Source organism: Triturus cristatus, chromosome 10 (assembly GCF_964204655.1).
Source record: "Triturus cristatus chromosome 10, aTriCri1.1, whole genome shotgun sequence".
Classification (NCBI taxonomy): domain Eukaryota; kingdom Metazoa; phylum Chordata; class Amphibia; order Caudata; family Salamandridae; genus Triturus; species Triturus cristatus.
This window is the reverse complement of record NC_140593.1, coordinates 150,855,253-150,870,940: the sequence shown is the minus strand read 5'-3', so window position 1 is coordinate 150,870,940 and position 15,688 is coordinate 150,855,253. Positions and strand designations below refer to the sequence as shown.

Sequence of the window (15,688 nt, the reverse complement as noted above, 5' to 3'; positions counted from 1 at the left end):
TTGAAGCCCTCTGATCCCAATCAACCTGTACCCAAAATTGTTGTTTCCTACAGTGAAATTTAATAAGGGGCAGGGCCATATCCAATTAACAAAGATCAGCTTTGTTTGTGTTAAGAAGTAACGTCACTTGTGTTATGCTAAAAGACAATCCACATGCTTTTACTAGAAATAGCTGGTTGAAATTATACAATATGTAACTTACTGTACCAAACGTGACCTTGGTTATGGTATATTCAACAGCAGAACTATACAATCTTTCAGTTTCCTGCTTACTTGATATATTTACTCTATACGGCTCCGGAATTACCCTTGCTTTTTGTCACTTTCATTGCAAACAAGCTTTTTTAAATATATATGTCTTGAGGTAATACTAATTAAATGTATATTCCAAGACGTTCTGTTAGTTAAGATCGTTCCTCTGAAGAAAACAAACTGTGATAAGGAGAATGCTTGAATTCATTTTAGACACTGATCGTTACTGGACCGAGCTCCAGTCCCTTCCTCTTGTTCGTTGTGTCACCACTGTCAGGGCCCAGCGTTATGGAATTAGAAATCAGTCTCCGTCTTGCTTAGATTGGACAGTGCGGCCACATCATGTCTGCTCTCGATGGAAATAAAAACAACCCCGTAATTGCGTCAGCCTTGTTATGTCTCAGTGAGGAGCAGATTGCGTTTTATGGCATATAGCGCACCAGAGCATACGCATTGCACTGACAGCGTTTCCCTGAGCAGGATATAAAGGTGAAGAGTGAAATATTTCAATGGATTTCAGCTCCTGTTAATTATTGTAGAAATCATTTAAGTCCATTATTGTTTTGAAGAGGAGGACCAACTAAATCCAAATAAGCATTGATATTCCTATGCAAATAAACAATGGCCCGTCTGTTGAAAACCTAGAAAAATACTGGCTTTTGCTCCTTTCTTAGGTCTCGCTTGACCCAGCGCATGTGCTGATCTGGCGAGACTTATTGCGAGGGTTCCAAAAAGTGCTACCAGGCCAGCCTAGAGCTACAAGGCATGTGCGCGGGCGCGCGTGCCACGCTTTACCGCAATTCCTTTCACTTTTGCGGCCGCACAGCAGCTTTGATGTTTGATCGTGATCGCGATCACTTTCACTTTCGCGGCCGCATGGCCGCTTGGCATAGCCATAGGTCTCGCTTTTGGGACCTTATAAGTATTTAGTTATGCAACTGTTGCATGGCTAAACACTTATAAGGTCCCAAAGGCGAGACCTATTGGCTATGCCAATGCTTGTTTTTTAAATTATTGTCCTGGTTTAGGCATGAAATTTATGGCCAAGCAGGTACAATATTGACCAGGTTGCAACCACAGAGGGCTACCCATACCCATCCAGTCTGCCACCATCCTTGCTCTTGGCATAGGGAGATTAGAGTGTCCATGCAGGACGGACAGGAGGTGGAAGTTCACCCAGTTCGCCCACAGAGGTCCGCAGACCGGAGCTGACTGCTAGGAAGAGGACACGGACCGTGAGTAGGTCCCCCACCACAGTCTGGCATGTAGAGCCTGGGACTGACCGGTGACGGATGCTATGCAGGTCCTGGGACAGTCGTAAGAGGGTGTGGTAGGATCGTCTCCCTCCCCCGCCCCCCTATTGCTGGCCTTGGTTCCGGAGTGGGTTAAAGGCCGGATTCAGAAGACATGCATGCACAGGTTGTTTGGACTTTGACCATGTGTGGGACAAATGGACTCCGCTCTGGGAGCAAAGAAAGAATACATGCATGCGCAGAAGAGAGAGACGGGCATTGAAACGCTTTTGTGCCAAATGTATGCAATAAAACAGAGAGAAGGATACAAAAAAAAAACAACAAAAAAAGAATAGTAATCGTAACATATTGCATGTACTTATCACTGTACCTCGAAGAGAGGTGGTCCCATGGGAATTAGGTCCTTGCTGAAAATGCAGTTTCCAAGAGATGCCGCCGCCCCGTAGATGCAGACGACACGTTATGAGTGCACTGGGCCACAGCCAGGTATGTGTTTCACAAGGTGCTCCATGTGTCACACAAGAGGTAGATACAGTGACATCAGGAGTGCAGGGACTGGGCCATGGCCAGGTACGTGATTCACAAGGAGATCCATGTGTCACACAAGAGGTAGATACAGTGACATCAGGAGTGCAGGGACTGGGCCACGGCCAGGTATGTGTTTCACAAAGAGCTCCATGTGTCACACCAGAGCTAGATATGTATTTCACAAGGAGATCCGGTACTGACATCATCAGTGAGGGAGAATAGTGCAGGGCCCGTGTGTGTCTTTCACAAGGAGCTCAATGTGTCGCACCAGAGATAGATACAGTGACATCAGGAGTGCAAGGACTGTGCCACGGCCAGGTCACGCCAGAGCTAGATACGTACGGTAGTGACATCAGCGAGGGAGAATAGTGCAGGGCCGGTGTGTGTCTTTCACAAGGAGCTCCATTTAGTGACACTAGGAGTGTAGGCAGGGGCGTAGGAGACACTAAAATTCTGGGGGGGACAGGGACAACCTTGTGCACTTTCCAGTGACCCTATACAAATCACCACCCGTTAAACAAATACAATTGCATACTTTCGAAGTGAAATATTGAGAAAAGCAGGCATGTAGTCACAGTTTGCATGTATGCTTTATTGTTATTTACATTCATATAGTAATGAGACCAAATGTTTAAAAAAAAACATATATACAAATTGATCAACTACAATGTTGGGGCAAAATTAAGTGGAAAAATGTTTTCCACATAACTATGGCTATATCATATTTGCCACATAATACATCATCTGCTGCATAATCTAACGATTTCCTCCAAAACAATTTTGTAGCTCAAACGGATCCCAAATTACTAAAAGAAATGTGACTTGTGTTGCTGTGAAGTTTAGGGCCCTTTGCAAAGGTTAGTAAAGAAAACAATTCCTAAGAAAACAATTGGTCCCAGACACTCCTAATGACACTCAAATTAATACCTGTAGGAGAGTGTAGTATGCAATCAATTCATACAACCGAAAATGTATAATGTAAAGGCACATTCAACAGGGAAATCTCATAGATAAGAGGCCAACCAAAGTCAATTAAATTGCAAACATCAATTTATTTCCCGCTGAATCATATTCATAAAATGCAAACTTAGGGGCTGACTACGATGGCAGGCGGACTTCAGTACCACCGCCATCGAATCGGGGAATGGGACCGCTGGCCTTCAAGGTGGAGGCCCCACGATAGGCATTACAATGCGATTGCCACTAAGGTGTTCGCAGTGCCTATCTTTTACATTGCAGCAGGTGCTGCTGGCTGCATCATCCGCCGCAAAGTAAAAAAAAAAAGGAACATATTAAATATATCGGTGCCTGCCACATGGTGCAGTGATATGTTGTGGGGCATCATTGATGCCCCCCAGGACCCATGTCTGGGGGCCAGGGGTAAAGGGGCCTGCTACGGGCCCCCAATGTCCCTTTCGCCAGCATTTCCATGGCAGGTGAACCGCCATTGATAAGGTGGCGGGTAAGGGACATCGTAATCCCTGCTGCGGTGCATGGTAGGCACCACCAGCATTGTAGGAACCACGAGCCCCTCCACCACACCGGCGGGCTCAAGAAGCCAGTCGGGTGCGTGGTGGTTGGTCTTTCCGACCGCCAGGTAACCACCCGCCATTGTAATATGGCGGGCTGTGATGCAGTCACCAATGGCGGTGGGACCGCCACCGACGGGGTGACGTGGCGGTGCCACTGCCATTATAATCACCCCCTAAGTTTGGTGTGCATGCAAATCCTACATTGCCAACCCCTGGCAAGTTGCACTGCTAGTGCTGGAAAAAGGCCAATGGAGGTACCAATGGGTGAGGTGGACTGGCCTCAAGGGTCTTGTGACCTCAGTGACAGATTCACTGTCGATCTAGGATGTGCTTCTTCATATGCCTGCCCGTAAGACTGGAAGTGAACTGCAGTATGGATTGTGGTGGACAGGTCCACCAGCGGGTGCTAAGACACCTGGGCTTCTAAGGTCTATTGGGCCTTCTAAGGTGTAGCATCGGAATAAGCTCTGTCAGGAGTGTGGTATGGTGAACTGGTCATGAAGGTCTGAACATGGTTCTCCAGTTCCAAATTCAGCAGCTCTGGCCAGAGTGCCACATTCTCTCCCACACTGAACACCACACTGCCCCACTGAGAGAAACTCGCACTGCCTTCAGCACAACTCAATTGTGCTGCGACTAAATTCAAATTATGCACTAGACAACAGGAAAATGCTGCCTGAAAAAAATGAATAACACCCTGGAAAAAGCAAACACTCATAGGGGATGCAAGAATAAGCAAAGCATGTGAACTGTAATCAGAAAAAAACATGGTTACCTTAACGGTTTTAAACTCATTATTCAGAAATCAGTAAGTGATTTTGCTTGAAAAGTTCAAGACATGGCTACAGGACCAGGAAGGGACCCCTTTCAATGTCCATTGCTTATATCCTTTCAAAATGTATGCAGTTTGGTTTAAAAAAGACCACATCCCCAAACACAGAGCCGCATCTTATAAGCTAAAATAATTAAAAAGTTGAAAACGATCATATTAAACGTTTCCACTCTACCCATCAACCAGGTATTGCAGTCCCTTTAGGAATGGCGCACTTACCCACCCTGGGAAAACAATGTTGTTCAAAGAAAGAAGATAAAAAGAAAGTAGCGCTTTCACTGGCAAACTCTGTAAAGTGGCGCTAATGTGTGTGGGTGTAAATAACAGTCTGGCCTGTCTGCTGTCCACTCTGTATTGCTTTATTTAGGTATTTAACTATTTTTTCTCTCCATTCCGAGGTTTTTCTTTTCAATAGAAAACGGTCAGAAAATGAGGACATTTACAGCCAAAGTGTTCAGCCTTTTTTGGATCCATTTCACAGGGGAACAAATAAAGAAAAGGAGAGGCAAGAGAGAGTACCTTAAGAGCAGCCTCTTGAAATCAGCACATAAGCAGGAGCGAGACAGAGACAGAAAGAGATGGAGGAATAAAGAGAGGAGGGCAGCCGCCAGAGGCAGATCAGGAGTAGTGGACACGGTCCTTGCCATGAAGGAAAAGACACGGCGTTTTTCTCTGTTCTCTGCCCTTCCCAGAACGGCTGAGCCTTCCTGCAGCATAACAAAAGGCAGAGGGCGGGTGGCCTCTGACTCCAGGCAGGTCAAGTGCAGGGCCATTAGGTAGCGCTTTCGCGTGCTAATGGCCCTGCGACAACAGAAGGGAGAGGGGAAATTCCTTTGTCCCCTCGTCCCCCCCACCCTTGTCCCCCGTGTCCCCCCCACTCCAAAATCTGGGGGGATATATCCCCCGCGTCCCCCACACTTCCTACGCCCATGAGTGTAGGGGTGCATAGCCTCGGACAGTCTTCCTCAAGAAGATTACTGTGGTTATCTCTTTTTTTACTTCAGAATCTCCTGATTTTCTAACAAATATACAATAAATGTATACCATAAAATAAATGATCCCTCTTTTTCAGGAACCTGTAAGGTGAGATCTCCGAGCAGAGAGGCGCAGATGGGGGGGGGGGGGGGTCACTCTGGGAATTCCCCAGAACTTTCAGATCCCGTTGGGACTTTCCATCTCTTCAGGGCGCGAGGGGTGTTGAAGTAGAAACCTGACATCTCGGCCCCGCGGGAGACCTCCACTCAAGGCCTTTGTTTCGGGACACAAAAAACTCCGCAAATAAGCACCTCTTCATTGAATTATTTGAAAAGCGTGGCCTACGTCATTGCCCACGTCAGAGCGCTTTACATAGCTGTCAACAAATATACAATGTATAATTACAAACAACATAAACTGCATAAAGAGAGGGAAACTCGACGCGATATTTCAAAAGTAGCTCATTACGGTTACGAGTGTTATCTCTATAGACAAAGCTCATACCCTTGTGCCCCCCTCTCGTCCTCCCCCCGGGACTGCAGAATGCAACAGGTTCAGAGGGGGCTTTGAGTGAAAAGTGATTGCACTTGTGTCAAATCAGAGACAGTCAGAGATATTCGAGGATAGAAGATACTTTTTATTTTATTTTGCAGTCTTATGTGGCGCGAGCTTGGCCCAAGGATATTATACCGCTTTACATAAGCACCAGATTACTTACAATACATAGGGTCAGTTTCGTTTTGTGCTTTTGTGCTTCTCGGCACGGGAAGAATAAGAGGTTTGTCTAGAATCACGGGGTGATGACCAGACGCTGGGATCCAAACCTAGTCACCGAGTTTCAAAGTCGACGGCTGTGTTCGGCCGCATCTTCGCCGTACTTCAGGAGCTGTAGTACACACACCTAACTCTAACATGACGTATATCTGGGGTTGACTGTTGACACAAACTCCCGCGCTGAGCTGTGTCATGCGTGCCCCGTATATATTCATGACAGTTAGTGCCGCGATGGTCACAGTGAATGATTGGCTGCTTTATAAGATCCGCACTTTCTTGTGAAAATGACTTTGACCCTTCACCATTTTCTGAGTCAGACTCAACTGAGTAAAGAAGGAATAATGCAAATATCAGCTCCCAATATGCACCTTTGTATTAAGTTTATAAACCAGTTGTGCAAATACTTTACAAAATGACTTTAATGGCAAGCACCAGAGAGCGCATTGCCCAAAAGCTGCAGCGGTCTCCAAGAAATAATGATTACTATGTATTCAGGTGGCCATACAATTTGAGCCAGCATATATAAAAATCAACTATTAGAAAATAAACCGAATTTAGATTTTATTAACTGTATAGCACCCAGGCCTTCTAGCTTTGAAGTCTCCGCTAATGCTAAGGTTTAATTGGAGAGTTGAAAATGCAGTAATGTGTAATTAGTGTTCATTGTGCAATAAAAAGGAGATTCTGAAATCTTCGAAAAGGTTGAGCATCTCTAAAAATAAATAAACTGAAATTTGTCTATGTTCCTGAAGCAATCAACAAATTATCCTAAAATCATCACAAACCAGCCTTTTTAATTAGAAGGCTGTAGTGCTAGTCAGGTAATCCGACAGTCATTTTCAAATAATCCTTAAACCACCAGTAGCAATGCATCTTGTGAAATAATCAGGTACTCAGTTTCAAGTCATCCTGAAATCATCAGGAGCAGTCACACCTTGTGGAGTCATCAGATAATCATTTTCAAGTCATCCTGAAATCGTCGTGGTTAATTACATCTTGTGAAGTCATCAGAATCTCATTTTCAAGTCATCTTCAAATCATCAGGCTCAGGTTTCTAAACTCTGCTGATGACTTTGAAAGCTTGATGATGTCTGATGATGTGAAAATGACTTCTACAGTAGTTGGATGATCATCCGATGACTCTGGAATGACTTCTAAAGTAATCCTGTTTGACCTGGGTATTGTTTGTCGTCACATGTTTGGAGAAGGATGAAAACACACTTTACATTCTTTTACATATTGTCCGATCGTTCTTCGTACCCCTGACGTCATTCTCAGTGTCTCCCATTGCCTGAATCCGGGAGTCTCATGCTGAATGCGAATGCCCCAGCCAGAGGTTGTGACCTAGGGGCCAGAGCTGCCGACTTTGGAGCTGAGGAAGCGGGTTCGAGTCTCTGGGTGGGCTCAACATCATGTGACTCTGCGCAAATCACTTAATCTCTCGTGCCTACTAAAAATAAAACAAGCATTGGTAAATGCAGTAGGTTTCACCTATGTGATTAATAATAAACTGTTGTAAGTTGTAGTTGTACAATATAAGTTACAGAAAGTCTGTTAAAGTGTTAGGACATGCTTTTCTACAATACAACAATATGTTGTGCTTTTAATAGTGCAGGGAAGGAATAGCAAAATGTTCAAAAATGAAAAAGGGAAATAATAAAATTAATTGATGTTAAGCAATATTATGCTTTTAGAGGAGCTCTCACAACTTTTGGGCCTGGTGCCACTGCACCTGTTGCGCCATTCAAATGATGTCCCTGTAGAACCGGCTTTTATAGACCCCCCCCGACTGGAGGGTCAAAGCCAGCAGTGCAGGGGACATCTCGAATCTACGGGTTCACCTTGATTACTCATGCATTACCAAAGAGACCAGGACAACTTAGCTGTGGAGGAAAGTCAATTTAATTTATTAGCTCGAGCTAAGGACAGGGTCCCAGAATGGTACAAGAACAATTCTCCGGAGACTGCTGCTTCACTCCGCAGCGCACACATTATTATAGCACTAGCCACACCCTTTACACATCCAACAAGTTCCTCATCAGTCTCAGGTGGCGTAATCGTGGCCAGAGAGTGTCTGTCTCTGATTGCACAATGTACACAGCCTCTTGCTTCAGCGTCCAGATGGCGTGGTCACGGAGCACAGCTGTTGGTATAAGAGGCTGAGTTACCAACAGTGGAGAGGATGTGGCTAAGTCTCTGACACAACCGGGGGGAGGTGGGCGAGGTGCACAAACAGCTTCTGGATTCGGCTCAACCCCAAGGAGCGAGGAGGGCTAAACAAGTTTTAACAGGGACATAGAAAGCAATCCTTCACCAGGTTGCCGAGAGCATGGGAACACGAAATGGAGTCTCAGTGGCCATTTTAAGCACAGTTCAACAGTCCCTCCTTTTGCCATGTAGAGGCAACTTTCAGTCATCACCTAGGTCAATGTCCATCATATTCTGGACCTCCTTCTCAAGCATCATCATGGCATTCTGGTGGTGTGAATTTACTGGCTTGGGTGTTAAAGAGGTGGCACAGAGGCCACATAGCGCGGGCATACATTGAAGACAGAGGCAGCAAGAAAAGAATGTGGCTGCAATGATGGCAACGAAAATCAATATCTTCCATCCCCACTGAGAGACCAGGCCCCAAAACCAACCGGTTAGGGACCATGAACCCTCATCCTGATGGATGTCGGAAACAATCTTATGGAGCTTCTGGATTGCTTGATAAACTGTCGGTGCATTTTCAGGTATATATACACAGCAGCTGGTTCTGATCAAGTTACAGACTCCTCCATGGTCCGCTAGGATTATGTCAAGAACCATCCGGTTCTGCAATGTCATGAGGCGGTCCGCTTGAAGTTTAGCAGTGATGTTACTGAGAGCACCGGCAGTCATGTTGATGGTGGCCTCTGCCACTCTTGTAATGTGTCGAATATTGCGACTATTGACCATAGGGCCCCAAAAGGGGAGGAACCCTTTAGCAAAGTCTCCAAATTCTTGGCCAGCTGTGTCTTCAGCGTCAATTACACCTCTCTTCTGGATGTGGTGTGTTGCATCGGCTGTGTATGTTGGGCGAAGCAAACAAGCAATATAACAGGTGCCAGCCCATGACTTGGGCAGCCAGGTGTAGGCCTTGCTCCCGCACACAAAATAGGTATTGAGCAAAGCCCCCAGAGCTGTGCAAGTCGAGCCATTAAGCTGGAGCGTGTAGGCGCAGTCACTCTCCCCCACCCATACTGTTCCACTGCTCTCGATGCAGTATCGTCCAGAATGTGGGTAGAGAGGGAGGTCCCTGAGGGGCGGCAGCCGTCGTCCCCCTCCACTGCCGGTGAGGCTCAGCTGATAGAAAGACCCGTGGTTGTTCTCATATTCATCCTTTTCGGGTGAAGTTGTATTCATATTTGGCCACTCCGTAGCCAAAATGTGGGTAAATGCATGCTTGCTACTATTTTTGCCTGGGGATCGCGTAGATGGTTTACCTGAATAGAAGGCGTCAAAGAATACCGTAAACCGTCCGTAGGCTGAACCGGCTCGAGAAAAGGGAGCGGGAATCAGGGGCATCCCTGTACCCGCAGTATGGGGCAGCAACCCACATACCCAACAGTTCGTTGTATTCACCACAAGCTGGTGCTGGTGTAACATCTGAAGGAAAGTATTGTTATAAAATACTGCCCTTCTTGTTTGCACGTGGGGGGGCAATGACACATGCTGATGAGGCGATTCTTTAGAGGTAGGAGACTCAGGTGCTGCAAGGGCAGCGTGTGTTATCCACCCGAGGCAGGCCAGTACAAGTAAAATAATTATGAGTACAAGTAGACAGATCGTGTACCGGCCATGTATTATCTTTATGTACTTTCTCTTCTTCATTTTCCTGTCCTTTAAGCTTTCAACGTTCATTTTTGTCACCGTCATGCCTCACCCGGTCTTCCCTAGTTGCTGCCTGTGATTGTTGGTTGCTTCACCGGACAGTGATTCCAGCAGTCCTATTGACACACTCGGTCCGCTGCACCGGTACCGGTCGTATATATCTGCCGGCAAATATCACAGCCCTGCAGCGAGCGTCAAGCCAGGTGAGGTAGAGGGCAGAGACCCTTTTCTCTTCAGTCCTTTTTTCTGGGTTGAAGGTTTTACCTGGTGGACCCGGGTGTTGTTTGATCAGGAAACAAAGGCTCCGGCTGTTGAGTGCCCCGCAGCCTCAAACATGGAGGAACAGCAGCTTGCAGGATGTCGTTGTCCTCTCGCTCAGATGAAGCCCAGGCAACGTTAGCGTCACTGAAGGGTACAAAGCGTGTGACTTGTTCACATTCGTCGTCTCCCAGGCCCTCCTTGACCCACTGGTCATATGGCAGTGGCAGAGGCACTCGTTTGCAGTGCGTCGCGTGTACCCAATTCTTTCTTCCTGCCACTTTCACTGCAGACCTGGTAGCCAACAACACTTGCTGGGGCGCTTTCCACCTCGGCTCCAGGTTCTTGGTCCTCTGGAAGTTGCGGATGCAGACCCAATCACCTGGCTGGATGGTGTGGCCAGGGCCCTCGGGTTTGGGTGGCAGGATGTCCTGTACCTGACGATGAATAAGACGCAGGTTAGTGGTCAATTCATGTAAGTAATCAATCAACAATGGGTATTCGATATCAGAATATTTCTTTGTGCGGGGCACTCCCCAAACATTAGCTGGTCGACCAAACACTATTTCATAAGGAGATAGTCCGGTTCGGGAATGTGCCGTGGCTCTAGTGGATTAAAGGGCAAGGGGCAGGGCGTCCGACCAAGACAGTCCTGTGTCAGCCTGTATTTTAGCCAATTTCAATTTCAATGTCCCATTGTGGCGTTCAACCAGACCCGCTGACTGGGGTTGATTGGCGGCATGGAACTTCTGTTTGATCCCCATCCCTACACACACTTTCTCCATTATTTCTCCTGTAAAGTGACTTCCGTTGTCGCTTCAGATAATTCTGGGCATTCCGAATCTGGGAAAGAATTCCTTCAACAGGATCTTAGTAGTGCTGATAGCAGGGTTGTCCTTAAGGGGTTATGCCTCAATCCACTTTCTAAAGGCACACACATCCACCAGGACATATCGGAGGTTGTTGCATCTTTCCATCTGAATATAATCTATTTGGAGCACCTCGAAGGGGCAAGATGGGGGCGCAGGTGTTGGTGTGCCCTTACCTGGGTTATGCATCAAACAAATCATGCAATTCCTGACTAGCTTCTCAGCATATTTTGGGATGTGCTTGTTGTGCCATACCGGAGCTAGCAATTTGCAAATACCTTTTGCACTAATATGTGCTGGGCCATGAGCCATAGTGACCACTGGCAAAACATAGGCATTGGGTAACAGCCACCGCTGTTGATCAGACTGATCCGTCCTAATAGGCCTGTTTCCTCTTCCCAGAGAGCCTTTTCCTCTCTAGTTGCCTCCGCCTGTATTTCCTTCACATTTTCAAGAGTGTCCTCATGCATCCCTCCCTCCGGTACCCAATTTGAGGGGCCAGCTACATACATACGGGTGGAGACATTTTTTGCTGTTTCCTTTGCAGTCTGGTCAGCAAATGCATTACCTCTTCCTATGTCATCTGTTACTTTCTTGTGGGCGCTACATTTAATCACAGCTATCTTGGAAGGAAGTGTCAATGCTTCTAACAGTCTGCTGACCAGTTCACCATGTTGTATCTTAGTATTGTGAGAAGTTAAAAATCCCCTCTCAGCCCACAGTCGCCCAAAATTATGGGCCACTCCGAAAGCATACTGGCTGTCAGTGTAGATGTTGACGGCCATCCCCGTACTCAATTCACACGCTCTTATCAGCGCCACTAACTCAGCGGCCTGTGCTGATTGGTAAGGTATCCTCTCACTCTCCACCACTGTCTGTAATGTGGTGATAGCATAGGCGGCAGTTGTGCTACCATCAGGAAGTTTGAAACAAGAACCACCCACATACAGGGTACCATCAGGATCAGTGAGGGGTGTGTCAGTCAAGTCTACACAGCTTTTGGTCTCTTCCTCCGTCCAGAGGACACAATCATGCGGATCAGAACTAGTGTCATCATCAAAAAAAAGGTAACAATGTGGCTGGATTCAGTGTAGTGCAGCGGCGGATGGTGATATGACTGGCTAAGAGAGTCAACTAATATCCGGACAAACGTGCACTAGTAAGGTGTTGAGTTTTTGTCCTATTCAATAAAGTATCAACCAGACCAGCAGATCAGCGAATGGATATGGCAGCTGCGGCTGCTGCTCTCAAGCAACTGGGCAACGCGCATACCACGGGATCTAGAACTGCAGAAAAATATGCACTGGGGCGTTGTTTGTTACCGAAACGCTGTGTTAATACTGACAATGTACAACCATCACGCTCATGTATGAAAAGAGTGAAGGGCTTCTGATAACTAGGGGTGCCTAGCACCGGGGCCGAACACAAGGCGGTTTTCAGTTCTTCAAATGCACGCTGGCACTCATTTGTTCAAGGAAGCGGGTGAGGAACATCTTTAAGTGTGAGGGCCAACAATGGTTTAATGAGTAGAGAAAAATTGGGTATCCATTGGCGGCAGTAGGAGGTGATACCAATGAAAGCACGGACCTCTTTGTGCGTTTTTGGTGGGAGCATTTTACTGATAGTCTGTATTCGTTCCGGGGTGAGGCGGCGTCCCTCCTTCGACAGGAGATGACCTAAGTAGGTAACCTCATGTCGACAATATTGGAGCTTGGAGAGGGAAACTTTGTGATTGAACTGTGCCAAATGCAGGAGCAATTTCATCGTAACTTTTTTACATAATGCCTCGGTGTCTGCTGCTATGAGCAATTCATCAACGTACTGGAGTAATGCATTACCTTGAGGTAGGGACAGGGAATCAAGTTGGCCCTTGAAGGCCTGACTATAAATGGAAGGGCTCTCTATATATCCTTGTGGAGCTCTACAGAACCGGAAACTACGACCTGCCAATGAGAATTCAAAAAGATCCCTACTCTGTTCATCAACGGGTATACTAAAGAAGACATTCTTCAAATCAATGACAGAAAAGAAACATGACGACGGGGGGAATCATAGTGAGTAAGGCAGTGATATCCGGGACCACAGTGCTTAATTTGTAAAATAATAAGTGCCGGGGCTCAAAGTATATGGGCAAAAGCGCGTTACCAGCACTGTCGAATGTGGGGGTGACATTTATGTCAGCAAACGTTCCCTGTCACTTTATTTTACTTTTGCAGGATCTGTTTCATCCCTGCTTTCTTCACTCGTCCCTGTTTTCCAGTCTTTCTCTATCTCCTTCTTTACACCTTTTCTGCCTTTCTCTATCATTCTGTCCCAGTCCCCAAAAATGAATGCTGGTGGCGACCACCTGCAACAACCGTCTCAAATTAAGCTCAGGAAATGAGAGTCCAGAGGACAGTGTGGGCCTTTACATTGTCTCTCCCTGCCTTGCTGCTTTTTCAAAAGGAAGCAGCCCTCGATATAACTACAATCACCATTTATGCAATGAAAGCACCCACATATTGTTAATTTGTTACTAAAGCTAAACTGAACATTACTTAATGAAAGACAGTGCTGTTTAAATCATGACTAGGTGATGTTTTTGGTTATAGGTCGTCTGGAAGGAGGGAGCCTGCAGGGTAAGAAACAGAGTAAGAGCTGCGAGAATTTGGAGACAGCGATTTAGGGTACAGAACTTGTACAACAAGGCTGCTTTTTCTGGTGTTTTTACACAACTTTGAGTTATGTAGTAGGCCTCAGCCCTGCAATGCTCAGATTAACAACCCCAATGCATACACTTCTGATTCAGCATCTATAATCCATAGACGTCAATTCCCCAAAATATTAAGAGCAGCAGAAGTGACATCACATGCCCTATGAGCTATGACCCACCCACAACGATATTAGAAGAAATTACATTACAAAACATCAGGCCCGGTGCACTACAGGAATTGATGTCATATACCCTTTTATTTTGATTACATCCAGAAAGTAACACTACTGAAGCAAAAAAAAAACTAAAATAAGTGCAAAATTAAATGTGATACCCGTAATAAAAAGGATTGCTAAACTAAATATGCCTATTTCAAACACCAAGCATGTACTAATTAGGTTGCTGCCATGATATGTCAGCGATACAGCAGTCACAGATCCAAGGGGCAACCAACCATGTGGCAGTCATACTAAGCCTAACAACAGCTTCAAATGCCAGCCACATGCCCAAGCACAAATACAATTGAAAGAGTCCCTCAGGCAAACATTAGTAACAATATAGCCGGTATTATTGCACACCTTTCTGATCCCAAATAGAGCATAGCTAGAGCAGCAGCAATGAAAGCTTCCCTCAACACACAAACAGGGAACTTAACAACACCAAGACAGGCTTGCTGTCCACCTGGAGTATAAAATACTTCATCCCACAAGTTGCTGATTTCAACCCATAGGTGTATAAATAATAGCAGTAAAGTGCTTCATACTTATATTTTCAGTAATTCTCGGATTACAAAAAAGCATGTACGCATTTTTCCCATAATGCAGTTGCTAATCTGTGTAGCTGGAAGATGAAAACTCACATAGTTGCATAATAAGCAAATATAAATGATTACTTTGCTTGCATGTTCTTTTGAAATGTAATTGGGTAAGACTGAAAATTAAACGTATCAGTCCACCAGCATAAGCAACATTGTTCCACAAACACTGTGCAGGCTAGGCCCTCTACCTGTGGAATATTCAGATGTGGTGCACGTGCAATAAAGAAACCCCATCAGGATGCCCTTCCTGTGCAGGATAAGGAGTTGTAGGGAGCCTTTTCAAGCAGAACTCACAGCACCCGTGTGTTTTGTCTCCCAAGAATACACATATGACCCATGGTTTCCCGTTTATACTATCTTGTGGTGTGCTTTACCAAGTAAAATATCTGGGTCTCGATCATTTCGTGTGCTGAAAATGTGGAGAATACTGAAAGAATTCTCCTCGCCCTCCATTCTAAAGGTCCCAGTACACTGTACTGCAAAAACGTAGTATATTCACAAGCCATATGATGACTGATTAATTTACCTTGGAGTGCCAGGCTTATTTGGAGCCCTCAGAGGCTCCCTTTTAAAATAATAATAATAATAATAGCGTTTTAAATTTTTCCTGCACTTTGTCTAATGCACAGCCCCAGGCATTTAACCCCAGTTGCTTCGCCCTGGTGACGACCCTTGAGTAATATAAACTCATCTTTTACTGTAGCCCCAAAGTACTTACCGATAGATGCATGGTTTCAATGCCGACTCGCTGCAAATCTGGTTCCCACTTACAAATGACACACTTGGGGCTTTAGATGTGAAGCATTGTGTCATTTGTATAATTGTCTTCTGTCTGCAACTGATGGCGTACAAATGGAGCAAATACAAACTTCCTCCCCGTCAGTCCCTTCGGTTTTGCATAACCAATAGGGAGCTGCTGAAGGCCCACGTGCCATGCAACAGGCGTGACCACGTCAGTCTTCTTCCGTCTCTTATTCCCTTTAAGGCCCGAGGCAGGGGGAAGGCGTGTTAACTGAAGAAATAAAGACGCTTCTTGGAGGCCCCACTGGCT

The 15,688-nt window shown here is 45.9% G+C and overlaps 1 protein-coding gene across 1 annotated transcript in view; it reads right to left on the bottom strand.

Moving 5' to 3' along the window:
- LOC146789065 (uncharacterized) overlaps positions 1-15,476 on the bottom strand; it is a 38,726-nt gene extending 23,250 nt beyond the window's left edge. Inside the window, exon 1 of the mRNA XM_085629970.1 lies at positions 15,356-15,476. Within this exon, the coding sequence (XP_085486096.1) occupies positions 15,356-15,367 (12 nt within the window). The 5' untranslated portion in view covers positions 15,368-15,476. The remainder of the gene's footprint in view (positions 1-15,355) is intronic.
- Positions 15,477-15,688: the final 212 nt, after the last annotated feature.